The 26,398-nt window shown below is 42.9% G+C and overlaps 1 protein-coding gene across 1 annotated transcript; it reads left to right on the top strand.

Moving 5' to 3' along the window:
* On the top strand, positions 1–25,790 carry LOC310771227 (trafficking protein particle complex subunit 11; the record flags this gene model as incomplete). Its single annotated transcript, XM_083663883.1, has 15 exons — positions 1–351; positions 1,244–1,463; positions 3,124–3,293; positions 9,825–9,895; positions 11,198–11,312; positions 11,516–11,615; positions 14,487–14,560; positions 15,503–15,599; positions 16,594–16,727; positions 21,310–21,451; positions 22,576–22,669; positions 24,243–24,322; positions 24,910–24,988; positions 25,445–25,499; positions 25,645–25,790. Coding segments are annotated over exons 2-15 (1,564 nt in total), but the record flags the coding sequence as incomplete, so codon positions are not given.
* Positions 25,791–26,398: the final 608 nt, after the last annotated feature.

Raw genomic sequence — 26,398 nt, 5'->3', positions numbered from 1 at the left:
CCATTAAAACCACAAGAAGAAGAAGAAGGTGGTGACCGGAAATACAAACAAACCGGCTGCTAGCTAGCTTGTGTTTTTCTCCAATTAACGTTAGCTGCTGGAATAGCTACTTTACTTCTGTCTCTGTGGAATCTATCCACTGACTGATGACACACCGCAGATTGGTTTTCGGGCGATGACCAGATCCGGAGTTGGGATAAAACGACTCGTCTCGGCCTGGAGCTCCAGCTGTACAGACCTGACAGCTAGCCTAGCCTAGCTAGCCTCTTCTCCTTAACCCACCCGACTGCTAGCTAGTGGACTGCAGCTTACTCGCTCTTAACACCCTTCACTTCATGTGATGCAGTCGCGGTATGTTTTTTTCTTAATATATATTAGCTAGCTAGTTACTTCATAATGTGACACGCAAAACGCAACTTTATTACCAGTTGATAAAAGGACATCAAGTAGACATGACAGGATAAGGTTAAATGGCAATGGCTAGCTTACTTCCTGCTTGCTATGTTGTCATGTTTGTCTTCGTAACCTAAAGTTAGCAAGTAGCTAAACTGTCATATAATGAGATACAGTAGACTTTCATTTGAATGTGACAAGTGTTTGTGTCACATTAGCATTACACCACTAACGTTGGTTAGCTTCTGGCTGCCTGTCACTCTAGCCTCCTCCAAAATGCACCAAAACACTGCGTCCATGTCTCAAAATCGATATCATTTTACCCAAACCAACACTAGTTTTCTCCCAACAAGAACACTAGTCATAACACATTGAGCTAAAACACTAACAACAGGTAGCCTTACAGTAGACGCAGTATTTCGTACTTGGGTTGACATAGGAAATGTATAGATTATGTTTTTTTTTCTTTTCTTTTTTTAAAGAAACCTTATTGAAAACACAAACATGCCACAATTTGTCTCTATAACTATATTCGTTTTTCTTTTAGGATTTTGAATATATTTAACATATTTCAATATAGTATTTTTTCATTTAGCAAATTGCTGTCCACTTAAATTTGAACTTCAATTTAGCATGTTTGAAAAGAGTATCTAAACGTTCACAAAAGGGGCTATAGATACAGTTTTGCTGGTGTTTGAGAGCTACGGTTGACCACTCCTGGCATACATTGACTATGACACATTTCTGGTAATGAGTGGTGTAAGAGCCTCTGAGATTGTTTTCCTTTACTGATCTTATAGCTGTTCTGTTTTCTGATCTTAGAATGAGAATGCTGATGTTTTTCTTTTAGGTGTTGAACAGTCATGATGGCAGGTTCCCAGTGGGAACTCCCTCCAGAGTTATGTTGTCGGCCCATGGCCTTTGTAGCTTTGACCGGGCTGGATGTGGTCTACAACGCAGTGCACCGAGCCATCTGGGATGCCTTCTGCGCTAACCGCCGGGCCGACAGAGTCCCCATCTCTTTCAAAGTCCTCCCAGGAGACCACGAGTACCCCAAATGTCGCACCAAGGTGAGCAATAGACAGCGAGATCTTCAAGAAGTAATTCACATCAACCTCTCCCAATTGATTGCTATCATTTGAAAATGTTAACATTTTCAAAATCACACTGATTGGCCACAGCGGGGCACTAGAAGTACAGGTCAAAATTAACAAGGTAACAGTATTGTAAACATGTCCTCCACAAATGACACAGTCTCTCTGGTCAGTAATTTGGAAAATGCATGCTGAGATGCATAATTTCCTCAAGTTTGACTAAATTTCAATAAGCAGTGTCTGATGGCACATTCAATTTGTATTGGGAACTAGGAATTATCTCATTTGAATAAACAGTATTTACTACAACTTTCACTACTGTTGAAGTGCGGAGCTGCCATCTTGGGGGATGAAATCTGAGGTCAGGTGACGTCACAGGGCGGCGTTCCTGTCTTTGACCTGGGAAATTCCTAGTTCCCATTACCAATGGAGTGTGCATGAGATATTTTGTGTATTGAATGTTTGGTGGATGAGGGAATGAACAGAAGGAAACAATTTCATAATTGGGGCCAGAAATAATCACACCTCCTCCTATAAGTTAAAATTACATGCAATTTGGTGAACATATCAGCTGTTCTTCCTCTACAAATGTGCCTCCAGGACCATCACTGTATAATTGCGGATTGAGTTTGTTGAAAGTCAGTTTTCTCCCTTTTTTTTGCAGTCAAACAATCAACCTTCCTAGGGTGCCACACATGCAAAAAATAAAATACTAGCAGACCATAGTTAGATTTCCATTCAGGTTTTGCACAAATTCTAACTGAACTTTGAAAAGTCAACAATCCCAAAATTAGAATCAGACTGTACAAGCTGCCAGCTGTGCAGAACACAGGGTTGAGGTAACTCTGCATCATTATTATTTCACAAAACATGTTTTTAGAATAACCTCTCTATCAACAGACAAACAAATCTGCCTCAAGGGGACGTAAAACCTTTTTGCAGTATTTGCTGATTTTTTCTTTTCGAAATTTGGAGTTTCCATTCAGCTTATTAGTTAGGTTGATGACAGGTTCGTGTTGGTAAAGGAAAAAATAATCCGGACACTGTTTTTGAAGCTCCCACGGTGAGTTTTTAATTACAAAGATACAACGTTTCGACCCTCACGGGTCTTCATCGGGCAGTAGGAGGTTGGTGTTGGAACCTGCGAAGCATTTCTGCGTGTCGCACATTCACCATTGCCCAGCTGGCTGGCTGCAGAAAGAAGACCAAGGAAAGTCCTCTTTATAGTAATAATCAGTCAATCAAAAGAAACGATAGCCACAGTAGGCTACTGAGCTACTGAGCACATAATGCGCGGCTGTAGCTCAGGAGGTAGAGCGGGTCGTCCACTAATCGCTTTGGATAAAAGAGGTCGGTGGTTCGTTTCCCGCCTCCTCCAGTCTGCATGTCGAAGTGTCCTTGGGCAAGACACTGAACCCCAAATTGCTCCCGTTGGTGTGCCAGCACCCTGCGTGGTAACCTGCCGCCATCGGTGTGTGAATGGGTGAATGTACCTACTGACTGTAAAGAGCTTTGGATAAAAGCGCTATATAAATGCAGGCCATTTACCATTTACCACACGTCAGTGCTGCTGTATGTTGTACAATGTAGACATTTGTGTGAGTCTCTATACTGTCGTTTGTCTCTCCCTCTCCAGCGGACCTCGTATGAGTGGTACATCCCTAAAGGCATCCTGAAGACAGGCTGGATGAACAAACACCTGAACCTGGTGCCGGCTCTGGTGGTTCTGTTCTATGAGCTGGACTGGGACGACCCAACGTGGAAGGAGAAACAGTCTGAGTGTGCCACTAAAGTGGAGATTGTCAGGTAGGAGTGTGTGTCTCTGTGTGTGTGTGTGTGTGTGTGTGTGTGTGTGTGTGTGTGTGTGTGTGTGTGTGTGTGTGTGTGTGTGTGTTAGGGGTGTCAAAAATAATCGATTATAAGATGCATCGCGATGCGGACCTGCACGATTCTGCATCGATTCACAAATGTCAAAAATCGATTATTATTATTATTATTATTTTTATTTTATTTTTTATAATCAAATAAAATATAATGGAAGTACATGCAGTTGTTTATTTTAATTATGGATCATAATACAATGCAATTCTAAATGCACTTTTATTTTAAAAGTAGCCACACAGTGAGAAAAAAGAAAGTGAGAAAAAAAATCATGTATTCGGGAAAAAAAGTGATGCATCGATTTAAGATGCATCGAGATGCATCGATAATCGTTATCGAATCGAATCGTAGCCCTCTGAATCGTAATCGAATCGTGAGGCCAGTGAAGATTCACAGCCCTTGTGTGTGTCTGTCTGTCTGTCTGTCTGTCTGTGTCTCTCCATCAGTGAGTCAGGCCTATGTTCTACTTGCTTTAAGTCCCTCAATTCAGAAAGCAGATTTTCTTCATATCAAATCTTGAAAATGGTTTGTAATGATTGTTTTACATCCAAGCTCTTATCCACAACAACTTAGAGTAAGTGACCATGTTGGGGGTAAATGAACAACAATAACATGTTGCACTTTAATATCTGTGCAATATCTGATACCTGATTGTTTATACATGTAGCTTACTTATACGTAGCTTATTTATCCATATAATATATATATATATATATATGTATATTAGGGATGTCACAATATATCGTCCCACGATATATCGCGATATCAAAACGTGACAATATGTATCGTTGAGATGAAATCTCATATCGCAAGAAAAAGAAGCTGAACATGGTGGCACTGATCTGCATCTGATTGCATGCTCGCTCTCCTTTTCATTGCTTTGTTTGAACAGACGAGGGACGTTACAGACACGGAGGATGAAAATGGTGAAATTACTCAAATTAGCGTGGAGGATGCCCCCTCAACTTACAAATCGATCGCAAAAAAATATTGTTAAAATATTGTATCGTATCGTGAACTGAGTGTATCGTGACACCTCTAATATCTATATATACACACCCTAGGAATTCATATTCATCATAGATACAGTAGATACATTACTTTCATATACACATATTCAAAATAGATGCTTTTTTCATACACTTATTATTATTGAATTGTATATAGTAGTTAATGTAAATGTTTAATTATCCTTTGTTTGTTATTCTTGTTTGTTTTAGACTGAGCATACATTTTTCTTTTGTGTGTGAGTACATGTAAGGGTTAATGTACGACGAGGTGTCCATTATCACTTTTTAAGGGACGACGTGGAGGCGTGAACCGTCCGAGGCGAAGCCGAGGACGGTTGCCTCCGCGAAGTCCCTTAAAAAGTGATAATGGACACCTCGAAGTGCATTAACCCGCTTATACCATGGTCACTTGCCAACAAAACAATAAGACCAGTCATTTATATTTCCATGTGTAATAAATAAAGCAATCTAAATGGCTAAATGTCTGTTATTCATACTGTAAATCAGTCTTCCACGAAATAAAATAGTCCCTCCCACCTCCACCACCCGCTCCGTTTTAAAGCCGACTCAAACGTTAACTTTATTACAGGAATGCAGGTTTAACGATGTTTTGCGTTCTACATTAAATGAAGACATTACCGTTTGGCAGCTTGCTTTATTTTGTATGATAGATACGTATTGGCCAAGTATATTAACATTTAAGAGCGAAGACTTTCAGGAAGTGAGAGTGAGAGAGCAGCGCCCTGCGTGTGCTGCTGATGTGGTGAAATGCAGAGAGAGTTGTCTCTCTCTCTCTCTCTCTCTCTCTCTCTCTCTCTCTCTCTCTCTCTCTCTCTCTCTCTCTCTCTCTCTCTCTCGTGCACGAGGGAAATCTTCTCTTTCTCGCCGAGAAGAGCCTGGTGACGCGAGGTTAAAAATCTCCGAAACGAAAATCAAAATTGTAAATAAGAGTTATTTTTGATAAACTGAGCACACAGGGGTGATTTAAATACTTACTTTGACCGAGTCAATTTTTTTCTCAACATCCAAAATTGTCATATTAACCCTTAACGGGGGTATAGAGCTCAAACTGCTCTCCTGATAACACTGATGAAACTATGGCGCATTGATATGAACGGTGAACAGACCATTTAGCTAGGTGTCCATTATCACTGTACAATATCACTTTTTAATGGACACCTTGCAGCCAATCAGAATCGAGTATTCACTCAGACCATGGTATAATAAGAGTTAAGCGGACCGGAGCCAATTTCCTTGTATGTGCAGTTGTGCACATACTTGGCCACTAAAGCTGATTCTGATTCTGATTCTTCTAATAAAGACACTTGAACAGTAGGGGTGGGACAAAAAAAGTTGACGTTTATTTATGTTTGTAGTTGAAACAAAAACATAAATACTGTAGGCTACATGAATGGAAATGTTTGATCATTAATATCTACTTTTAGAAATTATATAGGTAGGTAGGTTATATAGGTTTTCTTGTTTTAATAATAATAATAAAAAGACTTAATGTGTAACTTTTCCTCCGTGGTATCGAAAATGGTATGAGTGAGTGAACTCTGAGAGAGTTCATGTCAATTCTGCTAATAAATACATAATACCTGCTTCTTGCCTTTTAGGGGTATTTTTTTCTCTTCAGTTACACAGGTATCGTGATGTATCGTCTTCCAATATATCGATTATCGCAGTATCGCAGTATTGCTGTATCGTGATAATATCGTTATCGAGGGCCAAGTATCGTGACGATATCGTATCGTGAGCTACTCAGCGATTCCCACCCCTATTGAACAGTCTAATAATGGTGCAAACACACCGGACGCTGAAGTGACACGGAGCGTCTGGCAGTGCACGCAGTTTCATTTCTGCGCCCTTGTTAACAGATCAGACCGGTCACACCTCGCGGCCTGCAGCGACAGTCTCCAAATGGGGAAATAAGATCTGTGTGCATACTGCAGCATGTCCAGCCCTGTGAAGGCTACATTCAGCCCTGTGAAGGCTACATTCAGCCCTGTGAAGGCTACATTCAGCCCTGTGAAGGCTACATTCAGCCCTGTGAAGGCTACATTCAGCCCTGTGAAGGCTACATGCAGCCCTGTGAAGGCTACATGCAGCCCTGTGAAGGCTACATTCAGCCCTGTGAAGGCTACATGCAGCCCTGTGAAGGCTACATTCAGCCCTGTGAAGGCTACATGCAGCCCTGTGAAGGCTACATTCAGCCCTGTGAAGGCTACATTCAGCCCTGTGAAGGCTACATTCAGCCCTGTGAAGGCTACATGCAGCCCTGCGAAGGCTACATTCAGCCCTGCGAAGGCTACATCTAGCCCTGTGAAGGCTACATTCAGCCCTGTGAAGGCTACATTCAGCCCTGTGAAGGCTACATTCAGCCCTGTGAAGGCTACATTCAGCCCTGTGAAGGCTACATTCAGCCCTGTGAAGGCTACATTCAGCCCTGTGAAGGCTACATGCAGCCCTGTGAAGGCTACATTCAGCCCTGTGAAGGCTACATTCAGCCCTGTGAAGGCTACATTCAGCCCTGTGAAGGCTACATTCAGCCCTGTGAAGGGTACATGCAGCCCTGTGAAGGCTACATTCAGCCCTGTGAAGGCTACATTCAGCCCTGTGAAGGCTACATTCAGCCCTGTGAAGGCTACATTCAGCCAAGTGAAGGCTACATGCAGCCCTGCGAAGGCTACATCTAGCCCTGTGAAGGCTACATTCAGCCCTGTGAAGGCTACATTCAGCCCTGTGAAGGCTACATTCAGCCCTGTGAAGGCTACATTCAGCCCTGTGAAGGCTACATTCAGCCCTGTGAAGGCTACATTCAGCCCTGTGAAGGCTACATGCAGCCCTGTGAAGGCTACATTCAGCCCTGTGAAGGCTACATTCAGCCCTGTGAAGGCTACATTCAGCCCTGTGAAGGCTACATTCAGCCCTGTGAAGGCTACATTCAGCCCTGTGAAGGGTACATGCAGCCCTGTGAAGGCTACATTCAGCCCTGTGAAGGCTACATTCAGCCCTGTGAAGGCTACATTCAGCCAAGTGAATGAGCTGAGCAAGCTGGAGGGAAAGTTCATCAAAGTTAGTGAGCAGGGGAGATGGTCTGCTGAATAACTTGTTATGAATAACTTCTTGGAAACAGGCTGGGTTCCTTGGGTTTCTCTGTTAATAGATCCACCATTCTGCAGCACAAAGTCCATGAAGTTCAGTCTTCCAGAAAATCCTTCCACCATTGCATAACTGGTATTTTAGTATGCTGTCGCCAAAACGTTTTGCTGTTCAACAAGCAGTTGAACAGCAACAGTTTTGGAGGCATTCATTTAGTTTGACAGTTATTGAGAGTTGAGTTGATTTGAGTTCAGTTGTGCACCAGTGATGTCATTTGTGCACTGCACACATGACATCACTTTGGATATTTGTGATCATGTGCAGCAGGTACAGGTAACTGCCAAACTAAAGCACCAACAGGGTTCTGTCTACACAGGTAACAGCCAAACTAAAGCACCAACAGGGTTCTGTCTACACAGGTAACAGCCAAACTAAAGCACCAACAGGGTTCTGTCTACACAGGTAACAGCCAAACTAAAGCACCAACAGGGTTCTGTCTACACAGGTAACAGCCAAACTAAAGCACCAACAGGGTTCTGTCTACACAGGTAACAGCCAAACTAAAGCACCACCAGGGTTCTGTCTACACAGGTAACAGCCAAACTAAAGCACCAACAGGGTTCTGTCTACACAGGTAACAGCCAAACTAAAGCACCAACAGGGTTCTGTCTACACAGGTAACAGCCAAACTAAAGCACCAACAGGGTTCTGTCTACACAGGTAACAGCCAAACTAAAGCACCAACAGGGTTCTGTCTACACAGGTAACAGCCAAACTAAAGCACCACCAGGGTTCTGTCTACACAGGTAACAGCCAAACTAAAGCACCAACAGGGTTCTGTCTACACAGGTAACAGCCAAACTAAAGCACCAACAGGGTTCTGTCTACACAGGTAACAGCCAAACTAAAGCACCAACAGGGTTCTGTCTACACAGGTAACAGCCAAACTAAAGCACCAACAGGGTTCTGTCTACACAGGTAACTGCCAAACTAAAGCACCAACAGGGTTCTGTCTACACAGGTAACAGCCAAACTAAAGCACCTGTCTACACAGGTAACAGCCAAACTAAAGCACCAACAGGGTTCTGTCTACACAGGTAACAGCCAAACTAAAGCACCAACAGGGTTCTGTCTACACAGGTAACAGCCAAACTAAAGCACCAACAGGGTTCTGTCTACACAGGTAACAGCCAAACTAAAGCACCAACAGGGTTCTGTCTACACAGGTAACAGCCAAACTAAAGCACCAACAGGGTTCTGTCTACACAGGTAACAGCCAAACTAAAGCACCAACAGGCATCTGTCTACACAGGTAACTGCCAAACTAAAGCACCAACAGGGTTCTGTCTACACAGGTAACAGCCAAACTAAAGCACCAACAGGGTTCTGTCTACACAGGTAACAGCCAAACTAAAGCACCAACAGGCATCTGTCTACACAGGTAACTGCCAAACTAAAGCACCAACAGGGTTCTGTCTACACAGGTAACAGCTAAACTAAAGCACCAACTAAAGCACCAATAGGCATCTGTCTACACAGGTAACAGCCAAACTAAAGCACCAACAGGCATCTGTCTACACAGGTAACAGCCAAACTAAAGCACCAACAGGGTTCTGTCTACACAGGTAACAGCCAAACTAAAGCACCAACAGGCATCTGTCTACACAGGTAACAGCCAAACTAAAGCACCAACAGGGTTCTGTCTACACAGGTAACAGCCAAACTAAAGCACCAACAGGGTTCTGTCTACACAGGTAACAGCCAAACTAAAGCACCAACAGGGTTCTGTCTACACAGGTAACTGCCAAACTAAAGCACCAACAGGCGTCTGTCTACACAGGTAACAGCCAAACTAAAGCACCAACAGGGTTGTGTCTACACAGGTAACAGCCAAACTAAAGCACCAACAGGGTTCTGTCTACACAGGTAACAGCCAAACTAAAGCACCAACAGGGTTGTGTCTACACAGGTAACAGCCAAACTAAAGCACCAACAGGGTTCTGTCTACACAGGTAACACCCAAACTAGGACAATATAATAACTAGGACAAATTAAAGCACCAACTGCCACAAGCTACCATGGTTTTACTGCACATTTTCCATGCAATTAAGTCGATTTTTAGGTGTAATAAGGGTTTTATTTAGTGTAAACTAAACTGGCTATTAGCCCACTCTGTTAAGTTGTTTTCAGTAGAACGTCTTACTCACCCTTTAAATTCCCATTTGCAGTCAACTGAATCAGAGTTGCTTGTCTGTTATTTCGGCTGTATGGCTGCTGTACACTTATGGTCACCGGAAGCATCTTTAGAATTGTAACATCTGTATTGTGTCTCTGTTCTTAGGACCAGTCTTCAGGGACGGAACACCAAGGTGGCTGTGGTGTTAATCCAGAAGAAAACCCCTCTGCCTCCAGGTAAAGCCACAATCAATCACATGTGTGGGACGTGTCAACGCTGGCCACTAGTCCACATTACATGGGGACAGTTAGCTTGTACAGACTTCTGACAAGAATCTGAAAACTTTGTCAGCTGGTAAAACAATCAAAGTAGCTGGTTAAATTTGGGACACTGTAGCTACTGCAGCAAAATAAATAAATACAAAATAAATCAAATAAAAATCCTGTCCTGGCATTGCTTTTTCCCTGCATTACTGTACTGTGGCATTTACTACCAACACTAGTTCTTGAAGAAAGGCAGCAACATGGCGGCATCCATAGTGCAACCTGAGCAAAGGTGTCTATTATACATAGTCGGGTTTCCATCCACCTGTTTTTATGCGAAATGTCAATTTGCACATAAAAAAACTGAATGGAAAACACTGCCAAATTCGCAAAAACCTCCAAATATCGCAAAAAAGTTTTCACGCTTGAAGGAGGCGGAAAAGTCGGGTGTATCGATAAAAGGAAAATGTGATAAGTGCAGTGGAAACAGATGAAGCGATATTCTGTTGTCTCTATTGAAAAACCAGGCAGTTTGCCTTGATCACTGCAAAATATGACGTGCTGTGTAGCCTCCACACAATAGGGCTACACACGGTAAATCATGGTAAATACGCAGCACAATACCCGTCGTGGTAAACAGAAGAAGACTGGGATATTAACTTTAAGGCGACTCACTTCTAGACTTGAATTAAATTGCATTCACTCAGCCTTCTATCGCTGCTCCGTGGATTATAATGTTATGCTTTCCGAATTGCACCTGGTAATCCAGAAATTGCGTTTTATGGTACCTTTGTCTACTTGTAGATCATCAATAAACCTTAAATGAATAACGTCAGATGTGTTTAATAGAGCTGTATATCGGGTCTAGCAGCTGATCAGCAGCTCAGACAGCCTCAAACACCAGGTGATTGACAGCTCTATAATTCGTCTAATAGCAGCGGATGGAAACGCGCATTATTCCGCATTTTCTTTTGCCGACTTTCTGAAAATTCGATTCAAATTTGCATGGAAACCCAACTTATGACTGTGGGCCCTGTTACCAAGTCGGGCATTCACGACTACTGCATTTGAGTAGTCATCGACTAACAGTAGTCAACTACTAGTCGACCAGTCACAGGAAATATCATACTTTTTTCACCCAATACAAATGTCAACTTTGCTCAGTCAACTATGATGCGCAGTGTCGACTAGTGCTTTTGATAGTGGACTAGTGAGCCGACTAGTCTGTGTCCCTATTACCTAAACCTGATCATCATGAACCTGTTGTGTGTGCAGGAGAGGACTTGGTGGCGTCAGAGAGAGCAGCATCTCTCTGTAATGCCTGTGATCTGTCTGGAAAGAGCCTCTTCGTCCTGCCACACACTGACCACCTGGTGGGCTATATTATCAGGTAGGAGCTATTCACACACTGACCACCTGGTGGGCTATATTATCAGGTAGGAGCTATTCACTCACTGACCACCTGGTGGGCTATATTATCAGGTAGGTACTGTATTCATGTAAAGATGACGTCAGCTTTACACCCTACCTTTACAATCAAATGCAGGTTGAGCCACAGCTCATGTAAGTTGACTCTGCCTGGTGATGTTCTAGGTTGGAGAACGCCTTCTATGAACACTCTCAGACATACTACTACACTGAGATCCGCAGAGTCAAGTCACACAAAGAGTTCCTCAACAAGACCACACACCAGGTAGGAACACACACACACACAGACACACACACACACACACACACACACACACACACACACACACACACACACACACAAGGGATGAAACGATAACCGGTTTTAATGATAACCGTGATAAAATTCCTTACGATAACCGTACGCTTTGAAAAACATGGTAAATACGGTCCATCATCAACCAAAGTTGGCAACCGTCTCCCAGACGCAGACGCGCAGCCTTGGAGAAATGATTTCAGTGAGTGTATTAGTACTTTTTGAAAAATTTCAGCACATTTGAACTAGGGCTGTGAATCTTCACTGGCCTCACGATTCGATTCGATTACGATTCAGAGGGCTACGATTCGATTATAAAACGATTATCGATGCGTCTCGATGCATCTTCAATCGAGGCATCACTTTTTTTCCCCAATACATGATTTATTTTTTCTCACTGTGTGGCTACTTTTAAAAGTGCATTTGGAATTGCATTGTATTATGATCCATAATTAAAATAAACAAATGCATGTACTTCCATTATATTTTATTCGATTATTATTATTATTATTATTATTTTTTTAATAATACATTTTTGACATTTGGGAATCGATGCAGAATCGTGCACGTCCGCATCGTGATGCATCTTATTATCGATTATTTTTGACAACCCTGATTTTAACAATACCGTGATAATACTGATAACTCTGATAATTTTGGTCACTATAATCATGATGTGAAATTTTCATATCGTTTCATCTCTATCACACACACACACACACACAGACTTCAGTGTCTGTGTTATGCTTAAGCCAAATATATATTAGACAGTATATATTAGACAGATGTTTAGGATTGCTTTGATCATAATTGCACTTGTATATCTCCTTCAAACCTGTACATGTAAATTTGTCAACAAAGACGTATCTTTCATTTGATGCATTATTTTCACTAGGTCCTATTCTCGTTAATGCGATATCTCAGGAACGCCTTTAAGGAATTTCTTCAAATTTGGCACTTAATGTCCACTTGGACTCAAGGATGAACTCATTAGATTTTCGTGGTCAAAGTTCAAGGTCACTGTGACCTCAAGTCCGTCCCATTTGAACACGATATCTCAGGAGCGCCTTGAGGGTATTTCATGACATCTGGCATAAACGTCTGCTTGGACTCAAAGATGAACTGATTACACTTTGGTGGTCAAAGGTCTCTGTGACCTCACAAATACAGTTTTTGTTCATAACTCAAGAATTCATACCCTAATTATGACCACATTTCACACACATGTCTAATAGGATAAAATGATGAAGGGATGACATTTTTATATGTAAAAGTTCAGAAGTCAGATTCACTGGGAGGGACATCATAATGTTTTGCTTCTCACTGTAGCTGAGAAAGCCATCTAGGGTCGTTCTACAAAAAACGGTCTAAGTGCTGACACTTGACGGCAAAATCATTTAAGTTGACCTAAGTTAAGAATCACATTAATTATATTGATTTGGACCTCAAGATACTTGTATGAGTCCACCCTCTTCACTTCCCCAGCAGCACAGGGGGTGTGCCCTCCCGTTCCTCTGGTAGCTCATTGGATTAGCTTATATTGAGCTTCAGGTGATTGGTCGTTGCACCATGTGATGAAGCTCTCTCTCAGTCCTCTGTTCCCCTCTGTAGAAAAGAGTCTCTAAGTGAAGACAGCATGTTTCTCACTGGAATCATACATATATATAGTCATAATATAGTCATAGCTTAGCTTGACGTGACCTCACATCTTTCACTCTACGTATCAGTCTGGACCCACCCACAGAGATTTCAGTGGGTGGGACTACTTGCCTTGCCAAACAACTCCTTCAGCCAATCAGTGTCGCCAAATTCAGTCAGATGAGAAACTCCACTGGTGCATACTCTTGTTCTTCTTTAATTGTTGTTATTGAGTCTATTGCTGCAATAACGGCACTTATGCCTGTGTGTACTCTACTAACGTTAATGTTAGCGCTCATTGCTTCTGTCTACTCTACTAACGTTAATGTTAGCGCTCATTGCTTCTGTCTACTCTACTAACGTTAATGTTAGCGCTCATTGCTTCTGTCTACTCTACTAACGTTAATGTTAGCGCTCATTGCTTCTGTCTACTCTACTAACGTTAATGTTAGCGCTCATTGCTTCTGTCTACTCTACTAACGTTAATGTTAGCGCTCATTGCTTCTGTCTACTCTACTAACGTTAATGTTAGTGCTCATTGCTTCGGGAGACGCCATTACTATTTTGCCCTGATTGGCCGGTTATGTTTAACACATTGATACCTGATGCAGCATTTGTGTGTGTATCCCTTTAAAGGAGTGTGTACGAGGCCGCAGGCTGACTGCCGAAGATAATCACAGCCGTATTAAGAGTATAACATCACAACCTCCGATGTGATATTGCTTTTATACAACAGTTGTACAGCATAAACAAAGCTATTCTTTCAAGTAATTTGCAACAACAGGTGATTTCTGTCCGTTATTTGTCTCCGCTAACAAAAACTGTTCCCTTAGGATTGCACTACCAAGTGTTAGAGCGCGTGCTGCGCGTGTACTGGGCCCAGTTACATTCTAATTTGTGGAAATTGCTGTGGGCGGGTAGAGGTCCACGCCAGACTGATCCGTGGAGCCAAACAGATTTTTTTTTTTACCTTTATTTATTCAGAGGAATCTCCATTTCACACAAAAACAACAACATGTCATAAATACCTTTTGAGTCAATTCTTTCAAAGTGTTCATGACATTATTTGATGTGTCAGACATGGATGGAAACTGCAACTTGACTTGTTGGTGGAGGCATACAACTTAAATCACATGAACATAATAACTGGTTTTCTAGGTACCTGCCATGTTTGTTCTGATGCTGTGTTCTCTCTGTGTGTAGCTGCTGTTTGTCAGACACCAGTTTAAAATCGCCTTCTTCAGTGAACTCAAGCAGGACACGCAGAACGCTCTCAAGTAAGTCTCAACCCATCCACCCACAATGGATACGAAGGCCACTTCCTCCTCCTTCTTCTTCTTCTTCTTCTTCTTCTTCTTCTTCTTCTTCTTCTTCTTCTTCTTCTTCTTCTTCTTCTTCTTCTTCTTCTTCTTCTTCTTCTTCTTCTTCTTCTTCTTCTTCTTCTTCTTCTTTTTTTTTAAGCAGTGTGGCCAGCTGTCAAGCAAAAAAACAAAAAAGTAATTGTCGACTATTTGGTTGATATTTTTAGTTGGATTTCTACCTCCGCCAAGGAGGTCATGTTTTCGGTGCCATTTGTCTGTCTGTCTGTTAGCAGGATGAGTGAAAAACTGTGATTTTCATGAAACTTGGTGGAAGGATGTAGCACGGTGGTATGGTATGGTATGGCAGCACGGGCCAAGGAAGAAAGAAACCATTACATTTCAGCGCCGATTCCATCAAGGAAGGGGGCGGGGCCAGGCTACAGAAAAGGGACCGCACCTCGCGATCTAAACTTGCGTAAAATAAGCAGACTGGACTCTTTTGGCTTTGGCCTTCCATCACAATTCATCATCTCATTTCTTTATCAACAAAAGCTCTTCTCCCTCAAGTGAGTGGGGGGAAAAATCAGTGTTAGGAAATCTGATTGAAATTTGACCTGTGAATTGTGTCAATACTCCGTGTGCAGTTCAGGAAAAGAGTTGTTATTATTATAATTTTTATTAATTCATTAATTTATTAATTTATTTTCATCTTTTGTAGGAAAAAAAATAAAAAAATATCCCATCCCTAGGCTTGTGGCTATTGCTCATTGCCCTCCCTCTGTGTGTGTGTGTGTGTGTGTGTGCGTGTGTGTGTGTGTGTGTGCGTGTGTGTGTGTGTGTGTGTGTGTGTGCGTGCGTGTGTGTGTGTGTGTGTGCGTGTGCGTGCGTGTGTGTGTGTGTGTGCGTGCATGCGCGCAGGTATTACAGAACAGCATACAGTCTTGTCCATGAGCTGAGAGCCCACGAGACCAACATCTTGGAGATCAAAACAATGGCTGGATTTATCAACTATAAGGTATGTTTCACACGGTCTATAAGGTATGTTTCACACGGTCTATAAGGTATGTTTCATAGGGTCGATAAGATAAGATAAGATAAGATAATCTTTATTGTCACTTCATGGTGAAATTCTGCTTGGTTCGCTCTCAGAGTCGGAGAGCAAAACCGGGTCGCCATTGAACAGCGCCAGCAATTTGGATTGGACAAAGCATTTAAATGAAATACACTCAGAATTCACATTATTACTAATTTGAAGAGTAATAAAGGCACACTTCAATATTATACAATACAAATACATTTGTTGTAAGTGTACAGGATTACCAGCAAAGACAACCCACACCACGACACCAAGGAGGCTGCCATTTCAGCGCCAGCTTGGTTTGTGGGAGGGAAGGGGGGGGGGGGGGTTGCGAAAGCGGGGGGAAGTTGCTGAAGGCGGGGGGTGGGCTTTAGGGGAGGGGGGGCGGGAGGGGGGCGGGAGGGGGGTGGGGTTTGGGGGAGTGCGTGCGTGACCATGTGTGTTGGCCTATGACTGGAGTCCTTAGGGTCCATGTGTGTATATGTGTGTGTGTAAGTCTGAGCCCCCTCCTGGCTGAAACACAGCGGTGGCTGTAGAGATGGCCTCGGTTTTTCCAGGAAACAGGAAATAAGAGGCCAAGCCCAGACACCGGCAGTTCAGTGACACATATATTTAGTATGGATTTAGGCTACTCGTACGTCCGGTGATCCACCACACTCAGTGTTTTCTTTGTGCCACTTTGAGTGAGGGGGAACTATTGGAATGGCAAAACAGCTCAAGGGGTACATAAGAACGCACTGTATAAAGCATCAGAATTTAAAGTCTGACTTCTGAATGGGCTGACTCAGTGTTTTTTGCTTGAGGCTATATTAACAACTTTACATAAGCCAAAGTACATACGCAGTCTGCACTTATTGCCCCTGTATTTCACCCCCCTCCCCCTCTCTCTCCCCCCCTCTCTCTCTCTCTCTCTCTCTCTGTCTGTCTGTAGATCTGTCGTCTGTGCTTCCAGCACAACACCCCTCTGGACGCCATCGCCCAGTTCAGGAAGCACATTGACCTGTGTAAGAAGAAGATCGGCAGTGCAGAGCTAGCCTTCGAGCACACGGCCTGGATGTCCAAACAGTAAGACACACACGTCGTCTGTCAACCCAGAGAACACGCACACACACACACACAAACACACACACCAAGAGAAAGTTAGTGTCGCAGTAGTTTCAAACTTCCAGAAGTAGTGCTAACATAAAATACTGCATTATGATTTCACTCACAAAGTAAAAATATGTTAATAATTTTGCACTGTGGTCTTTTGGATCTTATGTTTAAGCAATATATCACGAGAGCAAGTGTGTTGTGGTGAATATATCCCGCTGATAAACTGTTATCCCACGAGGCCGCAGGCCGAGTGGGATAACAGTTTATCAGCTGGATATATTCCACAACACACGCTGCTCGAGTGCTATATTGCTTTTATAAAACGGTTTCCAAGTATGATAATATAATAATAATAATAATACTATAAGTCCGACTCCGACTGGCATGTCATTCTGATAGTCAGTTGAAACACTACTGTAAGGCGGGACCGCAAGAACATGCGGGTGATTTGATTGGATCGTTCTGGAGACTGAAGTTGACATTGGCCAATCCTGGCGCTTGCTGAGTAGCTGAGATTTTTCTGGAAACCCCGACAGGCAGCTCGAGCCGCAGCGCTGCATTCTCAGCGCTTGTTGAGAAGCTGAATGCTTTCTGCAAAGCTGACACCAACTAACGTTACGGGGTTAAATGCGGAGTTAAATGCGGGGTTAACAGCCTTTCTTTTGCAAAGAAGACATTAGCCCGCATCTATTCTTGTACAAAACATCATTTTCTGCGAAGTATTAGTAAAGTTATAAGCGAAGATCGATTCACAAGGATCTGACAGCTGTCTCCTCCATTTTTTTTTCTACGTTGTCATTTGAGGTAAGCCTTATTATTACTCTCTTAGTAAGAGAGTTGCCATGGCAACCAATAACCCATGAGAGGGGCAAAAAAACAGCACTCAAAATAAATCATTTTGGGTTGTTTTATTTACCTTCAAGCAGATTGACAATGAACGTTTCGGCGTGAGCCTTCTTCAGCATTGTGCTGACAGAAGACGGACATGACGTATAAATAGTGTCAAACCGGAAGTACAATCAATTACATTATCAAGTACTGGAAATATCTCACAACATAAAATAACAACGAATATAATATCAAAAACATCAGAGAATATCAAAAAAGAGATAAAGGTACAATTTTAAACAGTATACTTGTATATAAGTCTGTATATATTACACAGCAGGAATGCAATAATGTTTTGCAAACGAGAAGAATGAGGCTGGATGGCCACACTTGTGTTAGATAAGCACAGATGGAAAGTCAACATATTAGAATAACAAAAATCAGTAAGAAAATATTAAAATAGAATTAGAAAAATACATAATAAAATGCATATAAGTGAATGCATCGGATAGAGATACTGCAGGTCCACACATGACGCTCCCACACTGCCTTACAGTGCAAGAGCATCATGCGTGAACCCACAGCACATCCACCCGACGCACCCCCTAAAGAAAACAACCTAGCAAAAGTTCTTCATTCAAGCCCTTGGGGTGTTCTGTCTGTAAGGTATGTATCCAAAATGCCTCTCTTTGTAACAAGGCCTTGTCTCTGTCACCCCCCCTCTTCAGTGGACTGACCTGTTCTATACCCTGGAACCTGAGGGAACACACGTCGTGACCAAACTCATTAAAATGCCTGGCGACAGAGGATTTTATATCTCTGTTTCTAATGCTACTCTTGTGTTCTGAAATGCGAGTTTTCAACTCTCTGATAGTTTTTCCAATGTATACTAGCCCACATGGACACTTCAATAGATACACAACAAATTTAGTTTTACACGAGATCCTACTCTTAATTGAGTACTTTCTTCCAGAGTGAGGATGGAAGAATGTCTCTCCTCTGATCATAGCATTACATTGAATACAGTTAAAGCAAGGAAAATTACCATTCTGTACATCAGACAAAAAATGGGAGGGGCCAGGGGGGCGTGTGTAGCAGTCAGCTCTAACGATCATATCCCGTACATTTCTAGCCCGTTTTTGAGCAAACAAGGGAGGCTCGCCAAATAAATGGCCCACTTGGGGGTCACTTTGCAAGATGTTCCAGTGACTTAAAACACATTTTTTTATTTCCTGAGAAGCAGGTGAAAAAGTAGCAGCACACACTATTCTAGACCCTCGGGCTCACTAGTCGTGACTTCCAGTCACTGACTATTTGGACAACCAATAACCCATGGCCATGGGTTATTGAACTCGGTTACTGGAATTATACAATGGCTGTGAACCAATCAGATTGCTTGATTTGAGAGAGCCGTTTTATAATTTACTTTGTAACACTCTGCTCTCTTCCTTTTATCCATTTTATGTAAATGAATTGCCTCTGAAAAATGTGACTTAAAAAAATGGTGCAAGAACCCTGTCTGTGTATGAAATGTGCAACACAAATACGCAGTTTTCTCTCCAATTGTACTAATTCTCCCTGCTGTCCCAGTCGTCGCTCCACACCCTCTGCCCATCTGGGAGAGTTGTAGACTATACATGCTTCCTCTGATACATGCAGTGTTTCCCATACATAAAGGAATTTGTGGCGGGCCGCCACAAAAGGATTTTGACCACCACAAAAAGATGTTGACCAAAATAAATAAATAAATAAATAAATATATATATATATATATATATATATATATATATATATATATATATATATATATATATATATATATATATATTTTTACAGTGCACCTGAACGCAAGATATCCGCTGAATAAGTGTCCAATAAATGTTCATGTCATTCTGGCCAATACTTCTGTTATAGCATTTCAGTATGGAATATGGAATATCTTTCAATAATCTATGATTTAGCTGCTAAATTGTCAAATACCGCCATCTGCTCGCTACCCAGGCACTTATGTATGTACTTAACCTAACTAACTTAACCTAACTAACTATCCGGTGTGCACAACATTGTCAGCCTAAACTCCGGCTGACACCCCAAAAACCTAGCACACAAGGACATTGACACTTTACAAGGTCAGCTAGGGGAGGAGCTCTCTAAGGTTAGCACTTGGATGTCTGACAACAGACTTTCTTTACACTTGGGCAAAACTGAATCTATCCTATTTGGTTCTAAACCCAGGCTTAGGAGGACCCCTGAACTCAGAGTTGAGCTAGGCTCGCAGGTTATAAAAGCCAAAACATCAGTAAAATATCTGGGCTGCATATTAGATAACAGTCTTGGAGGTGAAGAAATGGCTCTCCAGGTAGTGGGCAAAGTTAATGCAAGAACCAGATTGTTAGCAAGGAAGGCCAATCTCTTAGACAGAGACAGCATTAGGCTGTTAGCAAACAGCCTTGTGCAGCCTCACCTTGATTATGGCTCTTTGGCATGGTACAGCGGGCTGACAAAGGGTAGTAAACAAAAACTCCAGGTAACTCAGAACAAGCTGGTCAGGGTGGTTTTGGGTTGCGGTCCACGTGACCACGTGGGCAGGAACCAACTACAGGAATTAAAGTGGCTACCTGTGGAGGCCAGGGTGGCACAGATTAGACTTACAATGGTCCATAAGATAGTCATGGATAGGGCCCCAGTATACCTCACAAACTACCTCACCAGAGTAGGAGAAGCACACAGCCACAGCACCAGAGCTAGCCCAGCCAACCTACAGTCAGTTAGGTGCAAACTGAAAATTGGCCAATGTTCCTTTGCTTTCCAGGGGCCCAGTGAATGGAATCTGCTCCCACTGGATATTAAGGAGGCCTCAAGTCAAAGCACCTTTAAAGTTAAACTTAAGAGGTGGCTGCTAGATAGGGTTCCTGAGTAAGGGACTAGGCAGAAATGGCGTATTGTATTGGTTGGTCTTCTTTTGTTATGCTGTAATGTTTTAGTACTAGATAGCCAGATTTTATTATGAAACTACAGTATGTGTGGTGCAATGTCTGTATATTTAATGTACTGTATGTCTAAGACCAAGGACCACAACGGAATTAAGTTTTTATCTACTTTTTGTGTTATCATTGATGCCTTTTTGGAATTGCATGTACATTTAATGTATGGCATTTTTTTTTAAACGGATCATCAAATAAATCTATCTATCTATCTAACCTACAATCCGCTACAGAAAAATGTATATTGTTTGTTTATTAACTGGCCCCTCGCCTTCTATCATTTCACGAAAGTGGCAAAGCAAGTTGAGTATCCCTGACCTATAGGGAGAAATTTAGTTTGTCATTGTAAACCCACAGCACAGTAATGATGACATGTTCTTCATAGATCTAGCATTTAAATTTTGCTCTTAAACTTTCTCAAAGTACACCAAATTCATGCATTTTACTTTAAAATGTAAAAAAAAATCTTGCGGGGGAGTATGCACCCCCCTAGGGGGTCTGCGGTCCCCCACCACAAATACTCAAAATCCTGTGGGAAACACTGACATGTGCTTCTTTTCACCTGACAGCGATGAGTTTCACAGAGGATCATGCTATTCCCCCCCCCCCCCCCCAAACAAACGACCAACCAACCAGTTGTACCAATCAGTTTCTTTCTTTCTTTCTTTCTTTCTTTCTTTCTTTCTTTCTTTCTTTCTTTCTTTCTTTCTTTCTTTCTTTCTTTCTTTCTTTCTTTCTAGGTTCCAGTCATTTGGGGAGCTGTTTGATGAAGCCATCAAACTGGGTCTGACAGCCATCCAGACGCAGAACCCCGGCTTCTACTACCAGCAGGCTGCCTGTTACAGCCAGGACAGGAAGCTGCAGGCACAGCAGCTCTGCCAGGTCACATGACACACTGATCACATGACACAATGATCACATGACACAATGATCACATGACACAATGATCACATGACACAATGATCACACATGCACGCACGCAAAATGTTACAATAAATCATGAAAATAAATGTAACGTTAAAATAAATCATAAATAAACTCTTTCACTCCATTTCTTATTTTGTAATGTTATATTCTTCAAAAGGTGGTTTATATTCATGCATTGCATCATCTTGCAGTTTTCTAAGCAGAATGTTGTAGTCGGGTAAAGCGGGTACTGAAGGCCAAAAATGTGAGAACCACTGTTCTAGTAGGAAACTTGTATTCTAGCGTCTTTCTCGTACAGTATCAGCTGAATGCAGTTGAAGGGCGGAGATAACCTTGCTTTTGACTACATGTACGCACGCGGCGCGAATGATGGCTGCCTCGCGTGTCCTATCCAGTGTTAATGGATAGGACGTGCACGACCGATGCTCCAAACGGATGCAGGGGCATAGCCACCAGCAAGCATATCTCCGGCCTAAAGCTGTTTGCTTGTTAATAGAGAGCCAAAGTGAAACGTCACTTCCTGCTTTCTCCCTGTACCAGTGCTGAAGAAAATATGAATGGCAGTGAACGGAGAATAACGTTATTTTTTTTTTATCCCGTTTGAATTATGCCACGGGGTGCCAATGCTAATTTTGTCAATTTAAAACGTAACTTTGCATGTCAAGAAAGTCGCAGTTTGTCGTCAAACTGAAACGTAGGGGTTAGTTTCGTCTCAAAACTTCATAGCTTGTGGAAGCTCGTGGCATGTCGCCGGTCTTCAGCTTTGCCGGTAGAGAAAGTGACGTCACTTAGGCGACAGTGTATGTAGTCTTTCTGATTTATAACTTATAGTCCAACAGTTTGGTGACAAACTGCAACTTTCTTGACATGCAAAGTTATGTTTTAAATTGACAAAATTAACGTTGGCACCCCATGGCCCAATTAAAACGGGATAAAAAAAGTAACCTTATTCTCCGTTCATCACCATTCATATTTTTTCAGCGCCTGGTACAGAGAGAAAAGCAGCAAGTGACATTCACTTTGCCTCTCTATAGAGTAGACAGTGTTAATACTTTCTGTTGATTGGTTGGCTGTTCCAGGCTGGAGTGACTTATCCCACCCCCGACCCGTTGGACACGCCCACTGGAGCACTGGACTTCTATGGCCAGCGACCATGGAGACAAGGACACCAGAGTAGATACACACACACACACACACACACACACACACACACACACACACACACACAGGGACATCAAAACACAAACGTGTCCTCTTTGTAAAGGGCAGTTTAGAGTCCAGTGATTTATCATAGCCCGACGGGCATCGCTGAACGTGTTTGGACGCTGTCGCTCATAAAAAGTATAAACACCCAGGTGAGAGGAGAACACATCACAGAGCAGGATGTGTTGTGATATTTTCACATGGATTAATGCAACACGGACGTCGGACGGACAGACAGAGAAGCTGCCAGTCAAGTCAGTCACGTTACTGTTTTGATTGCAACATTACAAAACTGTCTATCTGCTTGCTAACATGCTGTGTGATTATCCATGCTAACGATGTTTTAGCTGTTACTTACCGTCTGTGTTGAGAATGTCCGCTTTCCAGGCATTTGCCTTTTTAACAGCATCTTTATAATCTGCCCGGTCGTCAGCCAAACAAGTTTTCCACAATTATGTGATCTTCTGCCATTGTTAATTCAACTAACTAGCTAACTAGTAGCTTCAGAAATTGCGGTAGGAGAGAGCAAAAAATTGGGGTTGTCATGACAACGGAGCCAACGATGGGGTCAAAGTTGAATCCAGATGAAGTCTTGACGATGGTCGCAACGTTCATCACAACGATGGCATATCGCCCGTCGCTGGAAGTATAAACACTTGTCGTTATCACCGTTGATGGAATGTGATCATGGTCGGTCGCAACGAACATAAATCGCTGGACTCTAAACTGTTTACGGTGATAAATCATCACATGATTTGAGACTCAGGGAGTGCCAGAGTGTCAGACCTCCTACTTCCACTTCCTGCCAATGGGCCAATAGAAAGTGGCGGTAGAGGAAGCTGCATGCAGCATCTATCATCTACTAGCTGAACACCCGTCCCTGTGTGATGAGCCAGTTAGTCAGGCCTCGCTCACTCTCCTCTCCTCTCTCTCTCCAGAGGGCTTTCACAGTCCACTTCAGAGGCTGATTACACTTCCTGAAAGATTCAGGCCAATCACACGTCAAATGGCACAGCTGTGGCCAAACACAATTCTGCTCACTCACTCACACAGACACTTCACATTCTTAATGCTTTTATGCTTTTATGGTCTGGTCTATGCCTACATTCACACACACACACAAACACACACACAAACACACACACCGATGGCGGCAAGCTAACACGCAGGGTGCTGGCACAACCACAGGGAACAATTTGCAGTTCAGTATCTTGCCCAAGGGCACTTCGACACGCAGGCTGGGAGAGCCCGGGATTGAACCCCCGACCTTCTGATTAGTGGCCGACCCACCCCCCCCCCCCCCCCCACCTCCTGAGCCACAGCCGCCCCCAAGATTAGGTCAACTTGACATTTAGAATAATACAATTGCCCCACCTCTGTCCATAATGTGGTACTACTAGTGTCTCTAATACATAGCTATAGGGCTAATGCATTGACATGTTGTTTTAATATATAGCTATAGGGCTAATGCATTGACGTGTTGTTTTAATATATAGCTAGGGCTAATGCCTCTAATGCATTGACGTATTGTTTTAATGTCCAGGTATCGACCCTCCAGACGGTGAGAAGGAGAAGACAGGAATACTGGCCCTCCAGATTAAAGAGAGAGACGTACCACATTCTGTTAGTACCCACACAATACACACATTACATACAAGAATACACACACTGAACATACTAAACGCATAGACAGTACACTACACTATAACATACTAAACACATAGACAGTACACTACACTATAACATACTAAACACATAGACAGTACACTACACTATAACATACTAAACACATAGGCAGTACATACTAAACACACAGACAGTACATAGTAAACACTAGGGGGAGGGGTTGCTAAGTAGTTTGGTGTATACCTTGGTCTTTGGGGACACAGCACACCCCACTTAAACCCAACAGCAAAAAAATCTAAAAATGTATGATATTGGATTTTTTTGTTTTTGCCCGATATTTTCCAACTCTTTTGACCAATGGTGACATACAGATACAGTATATGCACACATCTTCCCCATCTATTAGAGCTCAACAGTCACGTGACATTTCAAGCCCCGGAGGAGAGTTCCTCATTCATTTTCTCCATAGACATTTTGAAAAATCCTTACATAACGAGTTTTAAGGCTGGAACCAACCAAGCCAACCTGTGACCTACTGAATCAATGAAATGTGTTAAGGTGTTTGATGGTCTCTCTCCATGCAGGAGGTGATCATAGCCCTCCTCAGTAACGCTGTGGCCCAGTTTAAGAAGTACAAGTGTCCTCGTATGAAGAGCCACCTCAGTGAGTACCACAGCTTTTCTCATCATTTCATTTCCCAACCAGCTTTCCTGACCTATGGCTTGGAATGAGCCGTGTCCATACACCACAAATGTATTTATTTATTTTTTTGCATTTTTTTTCCCACCAGGCTTGTAGAATGGTAGGGGAAACACTGCATTGATGAGCAGCGCTCCTCTCTAAAAGTTGAGATGTTTACTGCTTAAGGGCGCCCAGAGCGCTTAACACCAGCCGCAGTGCTGGGGAGCACTCCTAGAGCAAGAGCATCTTTACCATGGAGAACGAATTGCAGAAAGGCGCTGGCAGCTAAAAAAAAGCGTTCTGTGGACACGACTCCTTACTGCTGTTGCATTCGAGAAAGCATTTTTTAAATGTATTGGTCTTACCTCACATTGTCAGTCTTTTCTTATAGAGAAGTATTTCTCTCTCTCTCTCTCTCTCTCTCTCTCTCTCGTCCAGTGGTGCAGATGGGAGAGGAGTACTACCATGCTAAAGACTACACCAAAGCCCTGAAGTAAGTCACCAAATCTGCTTTCAAAAAATATACTGCTCTACACCATGTTTTTCTATACCTAGGTGAAAAAATATACCTTGTTGTTTGGTGTGTGTGTGTGTGTGTGTGTGTGTGTGTGTGTGTGTGTGTGTGTGTGTGTGTGTAGGCTGTTGGACTATGTGATGTGTGACTATCGCACAGAGCGCTGGTGGGGTCTGCTGACGGCCATCTTGAGCACAGCCCTGCGCTGTGCTTATCTGATGGCCAACGTCAAAGACTACATCACGTACTGCATGGAGCTGCTGGGCAGAGGTAAGCACTGGGTTACACCATATCAAACATATGGACAGAGTCAGCGTGACGTCACTCATTGGTTTTTGGACTCTAGTTTTGAAGCCTAGTGTGGCCGTTGCCATCTTGCTTCTTGCGCAACTCGTGCCAGACCAGGGCTTTCCCAGAGCTGCAGCTCCGCCTGCTATCGGTCTGTGATCGGTGAGCTGCATGATCACTGGACAGGTGACCTGTCAATCAGCCCCAAAACATAGTCTCTTCTATCTATCTTGAAAGGTGAAATTAGCGATATAGAGCAAAACTGTTTTTTTGAACCAGGCTGTAAACATGCTTAATCCTGTCCTAGCTTTCGATTCCCACCTGGGACGCTGTGAGACGCTGTGAAGGAGTGCGTGCCCGTCCGCATGTCCTCCAGTGCCCACCGCCCGGGTGGGGTCGTCAAAAAGGGCCTTTCTGTGTGGAGTTTGCATGTTCTCATGCAATATCCTGGTCGCTGAAGTGGTGCCTCCTCTGGTCGTTAGGGGCGCCTGTTCGGAGGAAGGGGAACTGGTTGGAATAGCGTGATCCTCCCACGTGCTATGTCCTACCGGCGAAGCTTCCCCTGTCAGGTGAAAAGAAGCAGCTGGCTA

This window comes from Poromitra crassiceps, assembly GCF_964638095.1.
Source record: "Poromitra crassiceps genome assembly, contig: HAP1_SCAFFOLD_447, whole genome shotgun sequence".
Classification (NCBI taxonomy): domain Eukaryota; kingdom Metazoa; phylum Chordata; class Actinopteri; order Beryciformes; family Melamphaidae; genus Poromitra; species Poromitra crassiceps.
This window is presented reverse-complemented; position numbering and strand designations above follow the sequence as displayed.